The sequence below is a fragment of the Mastacembelus armatus genome, chromosome 10, assembly GCF_900324485.2.
Source record: "Mastacembelus armatus chromosome 10, fMasArm1.2, whole genome shotgun sequence".
Classification (NCBI taxonomy): domain Eukaryota; kingdom Metazoa; phylum Chordata; class Actinopteri; order Synbranchiformes; family Mastacembelidae; genus Mastacembelus; species Mastacembelus armatus.
This window is the reverse complement of record NC_046642.1, coordinates 16139433-16155991: the sequence shown is the minus strand read 5'-3', so window position 1 is coordinate 16155991 and position 16559 is coordinate 16139433. Positions and strand designations below refer to the sequence as shown.

At 38.5% G+C, this 16559-nt stretch overlaps 1 protein-coding gene across 1 annotated transcript in view; it reads right to left on the bottom strand.

Moving 5' to 3' along the window:
* Positions 1 to 16559, bottom strand: part of unc5a (unc-5 netrin receptor A) — a 116487-nt gene that overhangs the window by 39420 nt on the left and 60508 nt on the right. The window contains exon 3 of the mRNA XM_026330405.1: positions 563 to 706. Coding sequence (XP_026186190.1) covers positions 563 to 706 — 144 coding nt within the window. The remainder of the gene's footprint in view (positions 1 to 562; positions 707 to 16559) is intronic.

Below are 16559 nucleotides of genomic sequence, written 5' to 3'. Positions count from 1 at the left end.
TTTTCTTTTTTAATAAATTTGCAAAAATTTCTATATTTCTTTTTTTTTCTGTCAAGATGGGGTGCTGAGTGTACATTAATGAGAAATAAAATGAACTTTTTTGATTTTGGCAAATGGCTGCAATGACACAAAGAGTGAAAAATTTAAAGGGGTCTGAATACTTTCCGTACCCACTGTGTATATATATATATATATATATATATATATATACATACACACACACACACACACACACACACATATATTCACATATATATATATATATATATATATACACACACACACAGATATATACACATATATACACACGTATATATATATATATATACACATACATACACATACACACACACATATATTCACATATATATATACACACACACACATATATACATATAAATATATATATATATATATACGTGTGTGCATGTAACTGTTGTATTATACGTACATATTTTGTTAATATCCTCTTAACAACAACAGTTACATGCAATATGTAAAAACCTTGTTAGGCAGTTTTTGCATTTGTAACAACACTGCGATTGTTCCAGAGTGCACTCACAAGCAATCCTGATGTATGCTTTTTGGCTCTTCTGGGTTCCGGTGGTGCTCCAAGCAACACACTGACACCAGTACTCGTCAAGACCGAAGATCTTTTCTACCTGCTGCCTGGTAATGTCAATTGTCACCTGCATGACTGGCAGTGCTGTGGAGAAATCACAGAAGAAAAAAAAAAATAATCAAAATGGGGAATGGGTGAGCTAAATGAGCACTGGTTTATCCCCATCAGCTTGACAGCAGAGAAGAATGAAATGACCATAAATATTTCTCAGCAGAAAGAAAACAAATGAGCTGAACTGAATCCTTTAGTGTATTCTGTACCTTGAACTAAATTGACAAGGTAATTTAAAAAATCCACGCAGAATAAACGAGCAGAGAACCATAATCATATATAAACAGAGTGCTTGTTAACTGAAGAAAATGAGAAGAGAGCCTCGCAGCTATCCTTGGTGTAATTTGGAGGGCGTTAAAATGGCAACAGTTGAGAAGGAACAAGGAAGCACTAAACAAACCCTTAACAAACAAAAATACTAAGTGCGACCTGATTCCCTGTTATTAAATCCTGGGGGCAAGAAGAGTTCACCATCTATGGAGTTTCTATGACATTGCTGATATACTAAGTGATGCTGCTGTAATGCAATGCAAAAACACTTCATTGCTTTTCACACTTTCTAAAAAGAGTAAAACCAAGAGGAAATCAATTTTCCTAAATCAGCCAGATAATATAGGAGTCATGTCTTTTTGATATTTGAGAATCTTTTATTTTACTTTGACATTTTACAGAGGACCTGTAATCCTCTTGTTTTTTGAATTTTTTTTTAAAGCCATGACAATGATCACTCTCATGCATTCTACTTTCTTTCCACTCTGATAAAGAGATTGTCATGTTTTGTTTCAGCTTCCAGCTGTCTTCAAGTTTCGTCTTTTTTATCTGGGGTCTTTTTGGTCTTTATATAGTACTCAGATATACAACACTTTATATGGTACCCTGTTGGTCTCAAAGGCTCAAAGGACAGCTATGCTTTAACTTCCATTTACATAAAAGCACTCTGTGACACTCTTACACTACTATCACACACTTCATCTGTCTGCAGTGATCATTTCCACCTCCAAAGTGAAGCTGGCTGGAGCTTGTCCAAGTGGCACCTATCAGCAATTACGCAGATCACTTGCAAAGATATAGAGTATTCATCAAAATGGGAAATTTTTCATAAACAATTTGACACAAACTGTGCATGGATCTGCAGAGGCCCGTATGAGTGCAAGCTCAAACAACAGCTCGTGCTATGTGCAATATTTCACATGCATGCTCTCATGTGCACGAAAAAAATAAAATTTTCCAAAACAAAGTTTTGACTCATTGTGGAATATGAGCATGTACCATATCTTTGAGGAACTCAATCCCATTTACTTTTTTTTTTCTCAAGTCTCCTATTAGATGTGTATCTGTGTGTGTGCGCATCTTTGTAGAAAAAGTATGTGGCACAGGCTGAGAGTATCTAAAAGCTAAAACAAATGGCAAAAGTAACAAAATAGGCACTCCAGAAAATGAACAAATGGAGCAGAAGATAGTCTTTCTTCAAAGCAGCAGGATGGCATCATTTGGCTTTCCACTTACAAGATAGGAAATAAAAACAAGTGCACATATCTTACACAACACTTAAACTCCCTACATATGAGATCTCAGGCACACTGGCTATTTTTGCAGATACAGTTTGTAGATTCTGAACCAAAAGGCAGTCACAGCATAAACAGAAAATAATGAAATTAAGGCTATTATAGCAGGATAGTCAGTTTTTCTTGGTTAACTATGCACTTCTTTATAGCACATGCAGCAGTGTGCAAATTGTATTTTGTACATTATGGAGGGATTTAAGAGGGGAATTATTATATTTAGCTTGTTGTTGGATGTGTATACTTATCATGCATTAACTATTTAAAAATTCCTGAAATTCATATTATGTATGAACAGACCGCTGCAAAAATATTACAGTCGGAGTGTGCAGCAAGAAAGAAACTGAGAAAATCAACATGCAGTGTGCCCTCAAACCTGAGTCCACACAGCCTTCGCTGTGAAGAACAATGAAAACATCTGATGGCCCTGATTTAGACTAAGCTCACAGCAGTTTACATATAGAAAACCATCTGGAAAAATATATTTGAATACATACATTTGAAATTCAGCAATAAGACCTGCTCGTTGCTTTGTATGGTTCTACTTACAGTAGAAATGAAATTCATTTGATTAACGCAAACCTTCATCCTTCTTTCAGCTAGAGGGTGAAAGGAATAAAGATCAGTATGGAGATGCAAAGCATGAACAATAGCAACCTGAGGTGAGAAATCCTTAGAAGAGCAATTTGAAGCTCTGCTTGCCAGGGTAATTGCATTCTGTTTCCTTATCTCTTCCTGTCTCCATAATTACCTGCTTTCTGTGTCTGACACCTTCCAGTAACACTGCTGTGAGTCACTCTGTCCAATTTCACTCCAATTAATAAGTAGGACAAAATAATCTCATCACTTTGTGAACAAAATGGCACTGTAATTTTATAGCAGTTAATAATGATTGGACATGGTGCTATTTACTGTTGTTTTCCAAAGTTCACCCCCTGGGATGGCTATAAGCAAAACAAAACTTTATGAACATCACTCAAATCTATCGATTCAAACACAGCGGTGTCTTTCCTGAAACGGGTCACTGACACACTTATGACTTAATTACATCAATATCGATTTATGATAGTATGCTCAGCTGCCTCCAAAGTGTTGGGAACTTTAAAGAGGAAATTCACACTTCCTCTCCTGGAAAGTACTGAGTGTGCACTTAACATCCCTGTTAAATGATAATTAAAACATGACACAATTCCCCCAGACTTCGGTTTGATCTGCATCCCATTTATAAATGTGCTCATATCCCAAACCTCAGTGAAATGACCAAAAAAAATAAAAGGGTGGTCATATGACAGTTTGAATCCCAGGATTACAGCTGGAATAAAGGGGTTTTTTTTAAACTGTAGTGCAATTTTTGGGAATGCACACACCTCCCAAGCTTTGTAAGACTTTTTTCCAATTTGTATTTTTAGACTGATACAGTATGCTTAGTAAATCTTCTTTGTTCCCTGCATTGTTTCCTATCTCTGGCAACATGTGGTGCCTCCCCATCAGTTAAGTTAGTCCTGGCCCAGTTGTCCATCATAGTTCTGCCCCAGGTCATTTTGTATAGTCAAAATCATGTTTGCTTGATGGTGACCTGATACTCTATAATAAATAATGCAGCATTTCCACCTTATATCATGGCCAACCTGGTTTTCCTGTCCCAGTCTTTTATTGTGAAATTTCTTTCCACTTCCTGAAGTCCCTGGTGCTCTTCTCAACCTTTTATTCCTGGTTTTGATCACCTGATCGTCCTGGACTTTGTATATGTACCTACCATTTCCCCCTCCCCTGTTACTGGTGTGTCTGTTGTCTTTGGCCTTCTACAATTAGTTGGATCCTGTTTCGCTGCTTTCACTGGGACTTTGTTTGGACTCTAGCTTTGTGTGTTGGGTTGGTATTTTGTTCTGTCTCTGTTTAAGTCCTGTGTCTTGCTCCTTGTGGTTGTTTTGTCCCACCATGCCTCCAGCATGTGTATAGTTTGCCTTGGTCACTGTCTTCACTCTACTTCTGCTATCTCTTCTGGTTCCTAATAAATCCCTGAGTTCCCACGATCCTGGCTTATATTCAAAGAACATTGTGTGCTACCCTTTGACTGATGAGTAATTCTAGCATGTTCTTCGGGGAAAATATTAGAAGAATAAAGCCTAATTGTTGCATGTACACTATCACCAGGCAGTGTTCAAAGACATTTTAGTAAATCAATCAAAATTAACAATAAAGGCGGGAAAAATAAGATTTTGGAAAACTAAAAGCAACACATGCCCTTCGTATCCTATATCAATCATGTTAATCAAGAATCTGTACAGTATGTAAAGCAGACAATAACTGCAGAGTTTGTATCTAAAAGGAGCATCCATAAAACCTTCCAGGCTGCAGACTCAAACTTGGGATTAGTGACGCCAAAGTAAACACACAGTTCTGCCTCAAGACATTGAGTTTTAACAAATGAAACAGAAGGAATTAAAAAGGACTGCATGAGATTCAGAATGGCTGAGTTCATAAAACAACTGACCTTACTATTGTAGGATGGCGCTTCTTGTAAAAGTCTTCTGGCAGTGCAGTACAATACGAGCTATTACGAAATCTACTGGCAGATACACAAACACACATTTGCTTTCATTCCTCATGGGGACTCTACTTTGACTTACATTCATTTCCTGGACACTTAACCATAATCACTAAAATTCAATGATTTACATGGTGGGGACCAGCACGGAAAAGAGTGAGTGTGTAAACAGGTTTGCACAGTGTGAGTAATATCAGGCACATGTATGAACTTTTACTGTACTGTGTCTCCATGGCGAAGTTAGATTATTTACATTATGCACTCTATTCAAACAACAACACTTAACAACAGGGAAGAAGCCGCTTTATGGGAGACAAGACAGATTTCTTTTTCTGCATATACAGTATGTGCATGTGTGTGTGAGTGAGAGAAAGAGAGAGGGAGACTGATCTGTGTCTATGTGGGTAGGATGAATCTTCCTCCGAGCCAACATACGCTCAACACACACAGGGTAAACATCACTGGACTCAATCCTTGGCGAGTCGATATTGGGCTTGCCTGAGTGCAGGACTTTATTTTTCTCTCCCTCACTCTTGTTTTTGCAGGCTGTGACCTCAATTCCATAGGGGTCATTTGCTTATCAAAGGCAAGGACTGGAACTTGCAGGTCCTGAGTGTGTGTTCATTGTGACCAAAGAAATTCAATTAGGCGGCATCCCTACTGTTTGTGTGGCTGGGATTCATCAGTGGATATAGGAGGATTAGGGTTGGGTGATTCTACATCAGGGGAATGCACCATTTCAAGGGAGAGAGTTCACAATGGTTGAACGGAGACATCACAAATGAACGCTTTTAAAATGCACTGTCTGCACATTCTGGCAACCAGTCAAAAGCAGGCTCTAAGTGTTTCATTTCCTACTGCGGTTCTTCTTTGTACTGGATGGCGTCCGTGTCATCACTAGCACCAACAAAGTCCAGAGCTTCTTTTCAAGAGAACAACAATACACCCTCAGACCAATTACTTTACCTCTCCTACAGTATAAGAAAGAAATCCTGACACCAAGCCAGGTTGTCAAAAATCTACTTTGGAGCTCAACAGCTTGTTGGAAACTGCCTGAAAACACACGTACATAACAACCTGTACAATATTTCCATCCGTAAATAATCTAATGTTAATCCCCAGGTCATAGAGTCAAGGGCATAACTGCTTTATCATTAAGTCTTCAGACTTGCATTACCATATAAAGCAGTGCAGTGATTGGTGGCCCATGCTACCTGAAATGGAGAGCTTAGAATGTCAGGTGGTGCCATAAGCGTCTGTCTCCTAACAAGGATAATGTGGCCTTCTGAGTGAAGCATGGCTCTATTAAACAGCAAGAGAGATGAGCGCAGCAGAGGGGGGAGCAGGCAAAAAGAAGCCCTGAGTTCAGAGGGAACATAAGAGTCAGGCCTCCTTTTCAGGGGTGTTGGTGAGGTTGTGACTAGAGTTGGTGGGGCAGCATTTTGGGTCAAGGCTCTGCCTCTGGTTATGGGCAGCTTTTCAAGAGCTTCTTTTGATTGAGCTGTCCATTTTCCACAATGAATGCACATTGCAAGGCCCCCGTTGATGCTCTGAATGTCGTTACAGATTATTCATGGCTGACAAACAGACGAGCAGGTAGCGCTCCAATCATTCTGGCCTGGATCAGTTCAATGCCACTCCAAAGAGGCTGAGGTGAAGCTTTGAAGGCAGGGGGAGAAGAGTAAATAAAACAGGATAGAAGAAACGCCAAAGAGACTCGTGGAACCATGTGTCCGTTTTGAAATTCTGCTTCTGTTACTAAGTGACTGGAATCATTAAAAAGCATTTTTAATCAAGATGAGAACTGGAGAAAATGGAGAAAAAATTGTTTGTGTTGGCATTTTTAAAGAGAAATAATTAAAAGTCAAAATCTGCAGTAACATTCTGCAGCGCCACCTTTTTGTTTTTTTGACTGATCTTCATCATGCAGTTCTCTGCTAATATTTGCTAAACTCTATTCAAACACACACTAAACACCTGGTAATGCTTTATTTAGACTGTAAATTCTGATTTATTTCCAAACAGTCATCCAAGATGCTTTCTAGTAAGAACCATAGTTTTTAATATTAATTATAGTTTATTAAGCAGGGAGGTTAGCAGCAAGGTTTAAGGAAAAAACTGAGCTCTCTAAACTAACAGTTTCAGAATGATCTCTCTTTATGTTTCCTGTAATTATTAACAATCTAAGATAAGATAAACCTTATTAATCCCTGGAGGGAAATTCAAGTAGTTTTGTAGCAAACGTAATGAGTGGTAAGTAAAAATAGTAAGTTATAGTCCAGTGTCTGTTAATCAGCCATCTGCCATCGGCTATGGTGTTGTACAGCTTTATGGCTATATAACTACATGATTCTTTTGCCAGAAAAGTGTAAAGGGTCACTATAAACCTTATTATTTCTAATACATTTCAATCTACTTCCAATTTCAGCAGATGTTGCACAAGCCCCAGTATAGTCAGAGTGAAGCAGTCAATGTATTGCCACTTGAAATGTATTGGACAGTAGAGAAGACCATAAAAGTCTTAACAGTTAGTTTATTCAGAGCTCAGATCTACACAGCCGTATGTGAGAGGATGGGCTTTTGAGTGAAAATTGTTTGAGCGCAGTAGTAATAAGGAATAATGATGAACACACTTTGCAAACCCCAGAAGAGTGAGATCTTCACTCTACAAGGAATTTCACTGCCTCATTTGTCAGTAACACAACATAAGTGCACACAGGATCTCACAACAATGAGCTGTGCAGTGTATGTATATGAATGATGCTCAAATTGTTTTTTTTCTTTGTTTTTGCACAGGTGTTCACAGATTTGGAACGTGATAATGAATTGATGAACAAAACTTCAGAATAGCTTTTCCATGTCACCGAGCACAGACATAGCTTGGTAGACATTAAAATGAGCTTTCCATTTATGTATTTCTGGGCCCAGCTGCCATACAAAAGCCACAAGTGATTGCATCTCTTTACAGTGTCCCTCCATAATTAGTTTATATAGCCTTTCCTTAAACACACACATAGAGGCAGTGCTGTGTTTTACTACATTGCCCTTACCAAAGTGCCCCTGTTGTAATTACTCTCCATACAATATTGTGACCCTGATGATTGGCAAAAGGAGAGTGTCCTAGATGCCACAGTCTTCAGGCTGGGAGTAACTGGGACCTGCTCCTTTATCTCCCACATACACCTGGTCCCACCTCGGATGAAAACATGTCAGAGGTGAAGGCCCTTGAGCATTTCGCTTCTACTTCTATTACATTCTGCCGAGTGGGAGGATCTGATACAACGTTACTCACATGAAAGCCGTGATAATTTGCTCGGTCTAACATGTTTCTCTCTCCCTTGTCTGACATGGCCTTGAGCACTGAAGTAAATAAGGAAAGCTGCTCCAGGTAAGTCAGCCTGTCTCCCATCTGGTTGCAGAGTGCTCTGCACCATACAAATTGAATTAGGGTTTTTCCCTCCCTCCTCGCGATCGGTTAGTCCCTCTTGGGCCTTTGGCCGGCTGTGTTGTCTGAGGTAGAAGGCAGAGGTTTTTGGTAATCCAATGAAGGTGTGTGTGGGTGAATGCAAATATTCAGCAAACAACAAATAGCATTCAGTAAACAGCCTGGGGGAACACAGACGCTAGAAAAATCTTTCTACACAACTAAACATAATTTATTCACATTTCTGAAGTACTTTGAGATACTAAAATTATCATTTGTTCTCATAATATCATATTGTATTAGTAGATACTGACTCACATTGTAACTTACAATAAACACAGTATTTTATATGAATGATTATTTTACTTTGCAGAAATTAGCTCTCTACTTCCAATTGAAGCTGGCATTTATATTAAAGAACTACCATATAAACAAATTTCCTGTTTACAACTCTCTATTTTGCTTTCAACAACTGTGATTTAACCAAAGAGAGACTTCAAACACTTTCTTGCAGGCAAGAAAAATCCATAAAACTAAGTCATTCTTTCTGTTGTCAATAAATTACATGCTAACAATTAGTAATCTTATAAACCTTGACATGAGAATCAAGTAAAACTTGAGTTTTAGTCAGTGTGATCAAGATACAGACCTATTATGGGTCTCCAAATCAAATTTTCCCAAAGAAATACCACCCTCGCAATATTACACACAAGCAGCCAACAGCAGCTAAAATAAGACACACTGTGTTTCTTCACATAAAAATAAATCAGTATTTTATGATAACAAAATTTGACAATGTATCTTAGAATCTAAATAAGTTACACTTTTCTTCCTAGAGCAGAGCAAAGGAAAGGGAAAGGAGGAGAGAGGAATACCGTTTAAATACTGTATACACTATGTAACATATCCTGCAGTGTAAGAAATGCAAGCTACAACTTAAAGAATAATACTTGGAAATTGCTCACAGCCTCAGTCTGTAATCTTTTTAAATCCCCTACTTGCTCCAGTGGTGACATGATGTTGAGTTTACATGGTTCTCATTCCAGCATGGACCATCTTGTTGAGTCCAGCATCAACCAAAATGTGATGCATGAGGGGATGAAGTGCTGCAGACCGAACACGGATTGAGCCTTGAAATATTAATTTCTTTGTTCAAATGTGACTGTTTAAATTATTAATCGTGTAGATGCAAGACAGAGAACTGTGGACTTTATAAATAACCTGAACATTGAGGAAAATGGAGTAAAAGTACAGAGCAGACCCCTGAGTTTGGTGTGATATCAGATGTACCGCAACAGATGTTGAGAATGGGTGTTGGATTCTTATATACACATGTGGGTTACTATAAAGTACGTGCAGTACATTAGGTTACTGCGGCAAACAAAATATTATAAAGTAATTATTTTAAAACAATTAAAGAATGAAATACTGTAAAGCATACCTAAGAACATGTTTGCAACTAATTATCTATCATCTTCTAATTATTTTCACAATTAATCATTTTGTCTATAAAACATTCAAAAATATTTAAAAACATGTTTGCCGGTTTTTGAACAAGACAGAAGAAAGCATCTTCAGAAAACAAATACATGGTCCGAAACAATGTGACTGAATGAATTATTAATTTCAATCACATCAAATCCTGAAGATCCTCCTGATGGCTCCCAGACCAGGAATGCTGCTCTTGTTGTCAGCATGCCTCATTGAACACCTGCTCTGATGAAAAGGTTTTCTCAGACACATGCAGCATCGCCTCGGCATTTTTTGTTTTGTGATGACGATGAATGGTCTTTTTGTTCATTGCCTGAATCCAGGAGTCTTGCAGACACAGGGACGTGGATTTTTATTCCCTGAAACATGAGGTGGACACTTTTGCCTATTTTTCAATTCACCTGAACCAAAGTGTACAAGCCTGCATGTACACAGTCCATCCACTGTAGTTTTAACTTGAGACTTTGAAAAGCATTTATAGCTGAATTCTCAAAGTATAATTTATACTAAACAGGTTTTGATGCCTTGGGTTATAAAAGCAGCAGCCCACTTGCACATAACCTCTTATTTCAGACACTTTCATAGAAGATTTTCTGTGCTGCTTTTTATATTTTACACTGCACTTTGTGAGGAGATTGAAGCTATTCTTCTACCCTCACTGTTTAAAATAGTCCTTTCACTACATCACCACCACTATCCCATACCCAGGACACCCTGCAGCTTCTAGTTTAAAAAGAGGAGAATGGCAAGTTGATGTTTGTTCGAGGGGTGTGTAAAATACCTATACTGAAAGTCTCCTTGGGGCCAAACACACAAAGCATTAACTGTCAACCACTAAGTTCGTCTGCCTATCAAATATCTCCATGGACTATTTAGCTGTCAGCTCCCTCACTACACCTCCCAGATCCACTATTTTTAAACAAATTTGAGCAGAGCAGGTGTTGATTGACACCACAAACCTTCCACTCTGTCTCCCTCTGTCAGCATAATATTCAGCACTGTCATTTCCAAAGGATATGGATTCAAGTTGAGAGATAAAATTACAATATGGTGAAAATATAAAATGAGAAAAATATCCAAGTTTATTGCCTATAAACAAAAATAGAAGGAAAGAGAGAAGGTTTACCAGCTCTGTGTATTTTGTTAAAATGGCACATTTTGAGGCAATCTGTGGTCAAATTTGCAACTTTTGGCCTCGATTTGCTCAGAAAAAAGGGCACTACAAGTGGTCTGAGTACAGCATGTGGAGCATTTCTTTGCATGCAGACCGCACTTTATTAAGATGTCTCAGTTATGGCACAAAAAACGCAGAACTAAATTTAGAGGAATCTGAGTAAATCCTGAAAGGCACTTGTGTGCCTTTGAAAATTGGTTTTAAAATGTATTTTACTTGAAAATTTGCAAATGACTGCAAAGCTAAAATGCTGTAAATGATGTAGCAGAAAGGAACCAGTGATCTGTTATATATTAAAAATGATCAATTCAACATTAAGACATTTTTGAATTTTTATTTTTACTCATGCCCTTATATGTACTACACACACAAACTAAAAATGCTGACTTATAGGATTGTATTGATAACATGTCTGTCTTTACCAGACGTGGTAAAGAAGTAACTTGAACTGTCATGAAAGAAAGACTGCTGAATGCATTCCAACTTCCAGCAAGGGCACAGCTTTTGTGAGCCTGACAAATACGAAATTACTTTAGAGAAAGCAAAGCACAAGGCTGACGCGGGATATGTTTTGGTGGGAGGACAAAGGCTGTGTGTGTGGGAGATTGGAACGCCAGCGTTGTTGTTTGACAAATGGTAATTATCATTTTTTCCCCACTTTTGTTCTACTAATTGCAGTTAGTTTTGAAATTCATTATTCCTGCATGTCAAGAGCAACTTCAAAGGAACAGACTCTACATTTTTCAAATTTCCAAATAAAAATACGACTTACACAGTCAGAGACACCAAGAAGTGTGGCCTCTGAACGAGTCTATCTGCGAGATCAATCAGCACAGCTGGCTCGTTTTTAATTCTGTTTGCTTCACTTTAGTCCTACTGCTCAAAACACAGTTGCAGTTGTTTCAAGGCCAGACAAACACCGGCTTCAATTAAATCCTCTTTGACTCTCTTCTCATTCTGAGGTGTGCTGCATTGAGAAAGGTCTGCCTCCACACACAGACACGGATGCAGAAATTGGGCTGACCTGCCTGAGATGCCTAATAGAACACGTTGGCAGATGTGTCACGGGAACAATTCACCTTGCCATCTGTTTTTCTGTGCTTCATCGCCAAATCCTTCCCCCTCTGTCCTGCAATCAAGGACAGGATGAAATACAAGTCCCATTATGGGGAAGCAGCTAATAATGCATTATCAATTAGTCCCCTTGGCTACTGATCGATGCTTAGCAGGTGGTACAAGGCCATTCTGTTCATTTAGGACTATATTGTCCTCCTCCCCTCTGATTCTCTTATTTCCTTCTGTTCATTAGATTCTGGCTCAAAGGCCTATCAGGTTTTGCTTAAATTGCAGCAGGACTGTTCTTCAATATTCCATTAAAGATAATGTTTAATCACTGTTGTGTGGCCCCAGTGCCATTAGAAACCCTATCCTGAATTCACCTAACTTCTGACAAATAACTAAATGACAGCGAGCTGCCTGCTGCGTTCACATTTTACTAAATGCCATTCTTGTAAAGGGACCTGCTCTACCTCTCCTGTAATAATAAAGATATTTATCTGAATCTTTGGTGTTGACCTAAATAGGACAGAGAAAAAGAGAAGGGAAAATGTATAATATAGGGACAGAGTGGGGCAGAGTAGGTGAAAGTTGGTGTGAGAGAGGTGATTGGCTGCTATAATACTGTGGATAAGTATTGAGGTATTAAAATAAAGGTTACAGATCATTTCAGCTAAGCCTAGCTTATCGCCCCTTAAGATCAGAAATTAAATATGTCATCACATTACAATCCAGGATCTAGTCAATCAGAAAATACATATTTTATACAAATGAATCCTTGCTGGTTTGCAGACAGAGGGGTTAGCCCTGTGGTGCCATAACACATTATTACTTCTATTCAGAAAGTGATAGATGGTTTTAAAAGATTACCGACTACGTCATACATGGTATTTAGACTTCAAAAGGATTGACACAGGAAAGAGCCGGTGCTGTTAAACCTGGGAGTTAAAGGAAGGGGTATATATATATATATAACCATATAGAGGTCTGAAATTATACAATATATCGAGTTATAAAAAAGAATAGTTTATTATTATTGTGTGTAGGATTACACTAAACTCTGAAATGACAAGGCACGTGTGCAGCGTTTGATTATTTTCCCTATCATCTTCTGTTTTCATTGAAGAAGCCTTGTCAATATCCGGTTCAATCAACAAAGAAAATATAATCTTCGCTCGTCTTTATAAGGCAGTTGCTGAGGTTTATTGAAATAGGGATGTGAAATGCATGTATTTTCCACCTGAGAGGGTTTGCTGCCGAGGTGACAATGCGACACGTGGATCAAAATCGTTTCCATCAATGCTGGCAGATGAAATGCAAACACAATCAAATCAGTCTGGCCCATACAACAATCCTCTGCTCAAATGCCAATCTCCCTTCTACTCATCATGTGTCTGATAAGAAATCATACTGTGGGAGAATCTCCTAATCTATGCAAACACACTGTCAGCATTGATTTGTTCGGAGAGGATATGTCTTTATTAGGACTCACCAGATGTCTCTATTTCTCCCATTCTAGAAAGCATGACCTGAGAAACTCACAGAACCAACTGGGGTGCTGGAAGAAGTTACTGCCATAACAACTGAGGTAAGTTTCTGAGGACAGGTAATGAGAACCGATAGACTCGAGGATGGATCGATACTGGGCATTGATACCAAGGGAGGAAGGACAAATTGTGACATCTCTGTCCTTTTCCATGTTCAAATGAGCTTTTGAGACAAATGGCTCTGAGTGTGTGTGTGTCGAAATACTGCTGTGTGTGTAGTTAGGGGGCCCACACATCAGAAAGAGAAGTCAGTAAGTCTAACTGTAACTGTGCTGTGCACACAATCGGCTGGAGCAGCTCTTTTGTCTTTCCTGTGCTGAATCCGTTTCAATAAACAGACTTGTCTGATGGGGGCAGAGGGCACGTCTGCTGTAGCCGGTGATCCACATGTCATGTTTTTTACTGCTGGAGGTTTGAATACTGAACGGTCTGACTGAAACATGCCTACACTTCAGACCTGCATCAGTTATTAATTTAGACCCTTCCAGTTACTTTGACGTTTACCTGAATCTGCAGGGACTTAACATGGATGGAGTTTGCTGAATACTGCCTCTGCTGTGCTGAGCTAGACAGTTAATCTCTGAAACTGCCACATTTTTGATACTCCTTCAACTCTGTTCTGCCTCATGAAGGCGGAGGAAATATTGATTATGGCTTCCACTGTCTTTGATCATTCGATATTTTTTAGCAATGAAAACATGTCCAGAAGTCATTAGGACTGTGAGAATCTGTTGACACTCTTAGAGCAGATCACATAGCATCTGACAAAAGGCTGCTTTAAGCGCACTGATGATCAGGCGTGCATTTTAAAAGAGACAGCCTAGTTTGGCTTTCAACTTACAGTGCAGACATGAACCTCGAAATGTGTTTCCCACTGCTTTTAATTTTCCAAATGTAATTTTTTTTATAATGCTTTATAATGAAACAGATTTTACAAATCCTTACATAAAAATTTGAATCAGGAAAAGTCATATTGAGCACTTCCATAAATGCAAACAGACAGATGTTGGTAATATTACATAGCCTGTATAGAATTGTCTATTAAAGTAAATTTTAAATTACACAGTGGCATCAATATACTATGTGTTGTGATAGAGTAATGTAAAACTAAGGTATTTTTTCACATTTATGCAAATAATACAAATTCAAACCAATATTAGTGATCTACATTGGCATAATTGGCGTGGCCATGATACTCATTGGATGAAGAAATGTTTTGTTCAATACATTTATAGCTATAAGAATAATTTTTCATATTGGTCAAATTCAACTTTATTCTGCTCCATTTTAAGATTGTGACTCATCTTCATCTTTGATAATGTAAACATCTTGAAGTGGGTAAAATAACTGCTGCTCCATCTCCCTGGAACCTTCTGAGGTTATATAAAAAGTTATAAAAAAAAAAAAAAATTCTGAATGCAAGTCATTGGTGCAAAAACTGGGTGCTCTCTTGTCTGGCTGCTTATTTCAGCAGAACCCCAATGTTTAGTCTTAAGAAATTATTGTATTAGTTATTTTTTATGCTTTTAGACAGGACTTAAACTTATTTAAGTTGCCACTATGCTCTTTTTAGGATTAAATATTTTACATGGTCATTTTGGAAATGTTATTCACAATTTCATAACTGCATTTCTTGTTATCATTAGTTTTATCCATTTTATGTTGACTGAAACGCTCCTATTTTGGACAGAACACTCAAGAAAAGGCCATTTTTATTCCTAATGAGGCTTTCCTGGTTGTAGCAAAAGGTTAAATAAAAAATAAATAAATCTTAACCTCAATTTTACACTGACACGTTTTAATTACTGGTTAAAGTGTGACTTTATGGGTTGAGAAAATTCTGCAACTTGGGGGTTTGTGAAGCCTTTTTAGAAGCAATTAGACAAACTCAAATGCTTTTGTAGCTAACAGCAGGACTGTTAACACATAATGAATAATCAACACACACAGTGATAAACCAAACGTCCAAGTCCACCCAGTGTTTACATTTTGGTGGGACTGTTTATATAAACAATAATAAACTATTGATAATCTATTGATAGGTCCTTCGTTAAACCTAAACTAAATGTATGTGTGGGCCATCAAAGGCTGATCATCATGTTGAACACAGGACAGGAGAACAAATTCTAACGGCGTTAAAAATCCTAATTAGTTTAACATGCTATCAAATAAAACTTGGGCGAATATCTCAGAAGTATTTTGATTTGGTCACCTGGGTTCAAAATATTTACGCGTCTTTGTGAAGGGAGAAAACAACCAGGGATCAAGCTCATTGCAAGGCCTGGGCAGCAACCACTCAGTCAGGCAGAAAATATCACTAAGGTCCTTTTAGAGAAATGGGATATCTTGAAAAGGTGATTTTTCACTGTTAGACTAAGTATAAATTGTCAATCAATTTTTGTCAACTTGGGTATGTCTCCAAACTCCTTATTCCTCCCTCCTCAAGGAGTGATGTTGATATCAGGCAGCTTTAGGTGCGACAGAAGTCCTGGTTGCTAGGCAACAGGTACGGGTTTAGAGTCCAGTGTAACTGTGACGGCCAGGGTGAAAGGACAGCTTGATAAGCCTATATGTTGCACGCGCACGCACTCTCTCTTTCTGTCGGTCTCTCTCACACACACTTCTAACGCAGATGGATATGTGTGCCCCACGTTCCTTGCATGAAGGGGGATTAGAGGGAGCCATCAGTAAACTCCTCAGGGCAGTGCTGACATTAAACAGCACAAGTGTTTGAGAGATCGATGTGGGTACTTTGGAGCAGCCATACCTCCGGACAACCACGTGTCCTTCATAACTGCACAGCCTCACATATGATGGATTCCTCATCAAAGGCAGCGAGACCGCAGAGTGATGCGCAGAGCTGCAAGGGGCCTTGGAACTTCACAGGGTCTGTAAAGACGGGGCCTCTTACTGCTGCAGGGGTCCATGGCACAACAGATTTGTTTCACAGACAAATAAATGCTGACTATAATGGCTCATAACCACATGGCAAATGGTCCATCATCATTAAATGCTGGCAGAGCAACGTTGCATTGGTAATGCGATGTTCCCATAAACAGTTTATGGGGCACATCGTGTTCTTGA